Here is a 6,264-nt window from a genome sequence, read left to right as displayed (position 1 = left end):
GGCCCCCCCCCCCCCAGAAATTACTTGAACACAGTGTGCTGGCTGTGAGTTCTCCTGTGTAGTGCACATTGGGACTTTATCCTCGCTTATTCTGCCTCGGAATTCTATATATTTACAATAAATTGTAAGAACTCACTGGTTTTTTGGCAGCCAGATTACATTTTTGTCAAGAGCTTGCATATTCACCTAAATTCTATGTCATTTATGAATTTCTTCTGAGGTTTACCTCACATATGTGTATTTTGGCAGTTGATATACTCTTTAGTTAAGTATAAGTCATCATTTCTCTAATTAGAGTTATACCATTATCCAAGGCCAAAATTTTTTTTTTTAAAAAAATAAATTTATTTATTTATTTTTGGCTTTGTTGGGTCTTCGTTGCCGCGCACAGGCTTCCTCTCTAGTTGCGGTGAGCGGGGGCTACTCTTCGTTGCGGTGCATGGGCTTCTCACTGCGGTGGCTTCTCTTGTGGAGCTCGGGCTCTAGGCGCATGGGCTTCGGTAGTTGTGGCACGCGGGCTCTGTTGTTGTGGCTCGCGGGCTCTAGAGCGCAGGCTCAGTAGTTGTGGCGCACAGGCTTAGTTGCTCCACGGAATGTGAGATCTTCCCGGACCAGGGATCGAACCCATGTCCCCTGAACTAGCAGGCAGATTCTTAACCACTGCGCCACCAGGCAAGTCCCAAGGCCAAAATACTTTTAAAGTTCATTTCTCTCATCCAGTGTTAAATATTTCTTTCCATTTATGTTAACCACACACCCTTAAGTGTGCTTTCCCGGTGTTTATCTAAGTTGCTAGTTTTGATGATTGATACCAAACTTTTTAGTAAGTAGTTTTTGGAAGCTGCCTTTTTTCACTTTGACAATCTGCATCCCAGGAGTCTGAAACTTTCTCTTGGCCTTCATGGTTTCTCAGAGTTTACCAGTGGTCATTTTACATTCACATATGATTATTTTTGCCTTGAATCTTGACACTTGAACTCTGTTCAAGAGACTTATGTCTTCCTTCTCCATTTGTAGGACTTTATGAAGGCAACATTTACAGATTAGTTTGTTTTTGTTTTCAGTTTTCATTTTCCATAGGAGCCCAGAATTGGGTCAGTCAGAGCTCTGGATTCATGATACGCTCTCATCATTGGTCCATTATTGGCTACTTTTATTCAAAGTAGTTACTTAGTAGTTTCTAATAATATAGTAACTGCTCATAAACTCACCACTCACAAGAAAAGCTAAGACCTGATAATAACCCTACCTGTAATCATACGGTCCTCTCCATTAACCCATACGCTGCCTCCCCACACAAGGAAATCATCCTCCTGTAGCCCATGTTCAGGATAACCTTGCTTTCCTTTTATATAGTATACATTAGTTATATGAATTTATTAATACATATATTACATATATACATGTGTGTTACATATATAATCACATATTTTTGAGACTTTAGTTGTTTTAACTTTTAAAAGGGCAGTATGCTATATGTAATCTTTCGGTACTTGTTTTACTTACTATTGTTTTCTAAGATTCATTTCTACTTTTGTGTGTGCTGGAGATCATTTGATTTGACTATTATATTCCATTGTGCAACTACACCATAGCTTATCCATTTACTTTTTTGTTGGTAGCCTTTTGTGTTGAATCTGTGTTTTTGCTGACGTGAAAAAAGGCCTTGAAATGCCTATTCTTATTCATGTCCAGAAGTCAAGGGTCATAGGATATATGAATATTCAACTTAAGGAGAAGATGCCAAACTGTTTTCCAAAGTCATTGCATTAAATTACATTTCTCCCTGCAATGTTTAAGAGAGATTCTGATGATCTACATCTTTTCCAATATTTGATATTTTATGTTTTATTAATTTTTGTCAACCAGGTGGGTATAATATAGCATTTCATTGGGGTCTTAATGTTCATTTCTCTTGGCTAGGTAACTTTCATATTTAAAAATCACTCTCTTTGGTGGTTAAGTCTGAAGCAAACGGCTGATGAGTAGTTCTGCCTTTCCTCTCTATTATTATTATTACAGTTTCTGCTGTAAATCATGTACTTTCTGTTCCTTGTTCTCCTTGCTTTGTGTTTGGCTGTATGTTAAAAAATCATTTTACATCTTTGTATTTTTTGAGCCACACTTTATTTTAAACCTTAGGTTGTTTTCCTGCTTATCTTTCCAACCCCTTCCTTACATCATATATATCTCCTCTTTTGAACATCTTAGAGAATTTGCAGTGCATCCACATTGGTTTACTGTTGCCCCTTCCTTTTGTCCTCATCGTGGTCACTCATGCTTGATTCTCAGAGTATCTCTGTACGCATCATCCCTTCTGGGCTGTCTGAAGCCGTTCTGTTCTAAGGGAATGGTTTTACCAATTTAAATAAGATAACCATGTGGAAGTATCTAGAATGATACTGTCATAAATTAAACACTCAATTATGTTTTCACTCTTTTGAGTTTCTGGCTAAGGAAGGAAAATGTTTCCTCTTCTTTCTCTTGTAACTTACTGACAGGTACACATTAAGTTATATATACCTAGTGTTTCGTTCTTTGCTGGTTAAAATTATAAAATGCCAGGATCACTTTCTTATGAGATTTCTCTTTTCTATCTCACCCAAAAACTTAGTTTTAAATCCATCCTGAAAGTTTCTTTTTGCTTCCTCTGTCTTCTGAGGCAATCAGAAAGGCAACTGAAGAATGTATGACATACACTTGTTTTGCAGAATGAAATTTCCAGCGGATAGTGGTGAGGTGAAGTGCCCCATTTACTGCTTTGCCAATTTTGAGTTTTGATCCAGATATCTGAATGTCTGAAGTTTCCTCTCTTTCGGTCTTCTCTAATTTTTTCCTTGTAAATTCTCTATTTCATGTTTCTGCCCCTTTATGTATGGGTTTTATTCACTCTTTTCCTTCCTGGAGTACGATATCACTCTCCCTTGCCTAGAATTGATCATTTTGATCCAGAAAGTTAAGTCCTGTGTTGCAGGACCATCTAATCGAACCTACTGTTTACTTAGCATTATCATACAAATTGCGTGGATGCAGTTTGCTATTGAAAAACGTTGTGTCCTATGCCTGTAAATCCCTCTGTTTCTGTTCAGTACATTAAAAAGTGCTAGACAACCTCTATAGTTTTCTTGTGGTCCCAGCATGCCCCATGGCAATCAGGACAAGTTTAAAGTGGTTTATGGGTTTATTGAATTTTGTCAGATAGGTCTCCAAATAGATTCAGGTTTAATAGGTTTTTTAAAAATCAAAATTTTAACTTTATTAGAAGAGAATCTCACTAAATTTTCTTAGGAAATTTTTAGAAAACAGTTTAAGGTATTTTGTTTCGAAATAATTCTTTGTAAAAAATATCTGTCAGAGACTTCCCAGGTGGTCCAGTGGTTAAGACTCTACTTCCACTGCAGGGGGCACGGGTTTGATCCGTGGTCACGGAACTAAGATTCCACGTGGCCAAAAAAAATGTGTGTATATATATATCTATATCTGTCAGCTAGAGCTCTAAATTCCTTTACATAAAAGCAAACATATCATGTGAATTTTATAGCTTAAAAGCATATCATTATAACTCAAAATGCCAACTTTTCTAAATGTATTCTTCAACTCAAACCTTGTTCCCAGTATTTCTGAAGATAATGAAATTTGTATAGGAGATGATGTGTTTCAGAAAATGTGTAACTTTATATTCTTAAGAGATATTTTGTATTGGTATTCTAATTTGATTAGATATCATGCTTGTTACTTGATAAAATCCCTATGTTTCACTCCTAATGTATAATGCATGTGAAGGAAGCATTATGTAGGTAATCCAAAAGGAGCAGCTCAGCCAAAATTCCTCTGCGTTCAACATTATACGTACAGTATTTATGGAGGGTTACAGATTTGCCTTCCAGATATGTTTTGCTGAACTTCTCTTGTGTATTTATTTTCAAAATCCTGATTAACTGTTGACACGGGAGTCAAGGTGACATTAGCCTATAGTCAAAAAGTTCCTGTACTCTGAATGAATAATTAACATCTTGGATTTTGTGGTGAAACATACTATTTAGCAACTTTTCCATGTGGTGAAATTGTCACAGGTCTGTGTTCCCTTATTTTCTCCTTTGCAAACCATGTCCACATTCTCATGAAACGGAGAGGGCAATGCTCAGTACATGTTTGTTGAAGGAATGAAAGAATGTGACAAACCTTTTAGCATTTATCACTGAGTCTGGTAGAAGGATCACATTTTGTACCCTGACTCCCATTTCTACTTCACGTATGTACTCAAAGTACTGTGAATCATTGAGTTAAAAGTATTTTTCTGATTTGTAAGTTATATTTAACCACTTCTTCCATGAGCTTCATGGATACACTGAGTGTTTACCAACCATAAAAAAATCCTTAGAAGGGTTGCAATAATCTAACTTAGAAGAGCGTTAGGTTCTTCCTAGCACAGGTATTGGCTGATGACCTCACTTCCTTTGGTCAACACGATACTCCTAGTACCAAACCATGATAATAATAGCAATTGAGATTTATTAAAATCTTATTGTTTTTCAGGTACTTGTTCCTAAGTGGCAAACAATTTCCATATATCAATTCATGTGATTCTCTCAGGAACATGGTTACTTTTTTTATTATTTCCACTTTAAATATGAGGAAGTGGAGACCCAGAGAGGTAAAGGAACTTGCCCTAGACTAAACAGCTCATAAATGGCAGCATCAGGCTTTGAACCAGGCACTCTGTATCCTCAGGCCATGTTCCTAACCACCAAACAGCTCTGCTTCCTTAGCAAGCAAAATTTTCAGCTGTGGGAATTAGATAAGAATATATGCACAGCTCCTTTACCATTTCTGGGAAAATAACTCAAGATAATGAAATTGTCTGTTTTATTATTTTTCTGTGAAAGAATAATCTTGGTAGCGGTTGGAATTTTACTTTCCTCCTTTGGACCAAATACAATAAAAAATGAACTTAACAACAACAACAAAAAGATTCACTTTAAGTAATGGACACTGCTTTCTTTTAATTTTAATTCATAGTTATTAAATGTATCTGTATTAACACATTGTAATGGAAGCATAAAAAAGGAGAAAACAGTGATCCTTATTTTTAAGGCTTGTAACTTGATTTGCACAAGGAAAATGCATGAATAATTAGTATGTGTAGTATGATACAGACCTCATAAATATCTCCATGATATATATAAAATTGGTAATTTAGTATTTTAATTTTGTATATGCACAGTATAATTTTCTTTTAGGCCACAGATTCATTGATCATGTCATCTAAGCTTATTATATATAATGTATATATTTAAACAATATTGATGGTAAACTAACACAAATGATTCAGTATTCTGTGCTAAATTCTTTTATATTTTCTGCCTCAACATATTCTTATCCTGTTGACCTTTTCAAAACTTTTTTTTACATGTATCAGAGTTGTCACGACGAGGAAGACGATGATGGGGAAGAGGAAGTGAAGAGTTTTGAAGTAAGATGAATCTTTCTATATTTGTTTTTTGTCTACGTTGAAACATTGTTTCATAGCTTATAACTGACATTTACGTTTCTTGCTTCATGGCTTATTGCAGCTTATTGTGTCAAGGAACTGCATGTCAGAAGCTGGATGGACAAATTTGAGTCCTAACATTTGCTGAAGTTAAGACCAAGGAACATAGACTAGTTAAAGAATCAAATAAAACCCATATGTTCAGAATGAGTGTTCCTGAGAGCCCTCAGAGATGAGGTTGCTTTAAATTGTTCTCATCTCAGTGAATGATGTGATCTGAAATTTCCAACAGATGTGGCAGAAAAATGTTTATGGAAGAGCAACATGACATCAGGCTTCTAATTAAACCCTTGGTTTGATTGTTTTTTTCTAAATCGAAGAAGTCTTAAAGATTTAGCCTCTTTTGACTTCTGCCCAATTAGGTCACTCATTCCCTGTACATATGTAGATGGTGGCACACAGTGCAGTTTGCTTGCATGAGGCAGGATTGCATATATTCCTAGGGCTATGTTCTATTTTATGATTATTTCCTCAAACCTTCTCAGATTTTACATTTCCGTATAATTCGAAATACTGCTCAATATTCATTAGCCAAAGGGAAAGTAAATATTATTTTCCCCCTTTGCTTAGGCTGTACTTTTGCTTTTTATAAGAAAGACCAGCTGTTGCTAACTACCCTCTCCTTATTTATTGGTTCTTTTTTTGGGAATTTTCAAAAAGAAATTAAATGGAAGGAAATGGATTAGACTTTTTTTTTTTTTTTTTTTTTTTTT

General features: G+C 35.6%; 1 protein-coding gene across 1 annotated transcript in view; it reads left to right on the top strand.

Moving 5' to 3' along the window:
- The window catches only part of RYR2 (ryanodine receptor 2), a 523,123-nt gene that overhangs the window by 425,571 nt on the left and 91,288 nt on the right, over positions 1–6,264 (top strand). The window contains exon 80 of the mRNA XM_007452954.1: positions 5,420–5,473. Within this exon, the coding sequence (XP_007453016.1) occupies positions 5,420–5,473 (54 nt within the window). The remainder of the gene's footprint in view (positions 1–5,419; positions 5,474–6,264) is intronic.

This window comes from Lipotes vexillifer, unplaced genomic scaffold (genome assembly GCF_000442215.2).
Source record: "Lipotes vexillifer unplaced genomic scaffold, Lipotes_vexillifer_v1.1 scaffold1088, whole genome shotgun sequence".
In the NCBI taxonomy this organism is placed as follows: Eukaryota; Metazoa; Chordata; class Mammalia; order Artiodactyla; family Lipotidae; genus Lipotes; species Lipotes vexillifer.
Note: the sequence above shows the minus strand (reverse complement) of the source record. Positions and strands in the feature narration are given on the sequence as shown.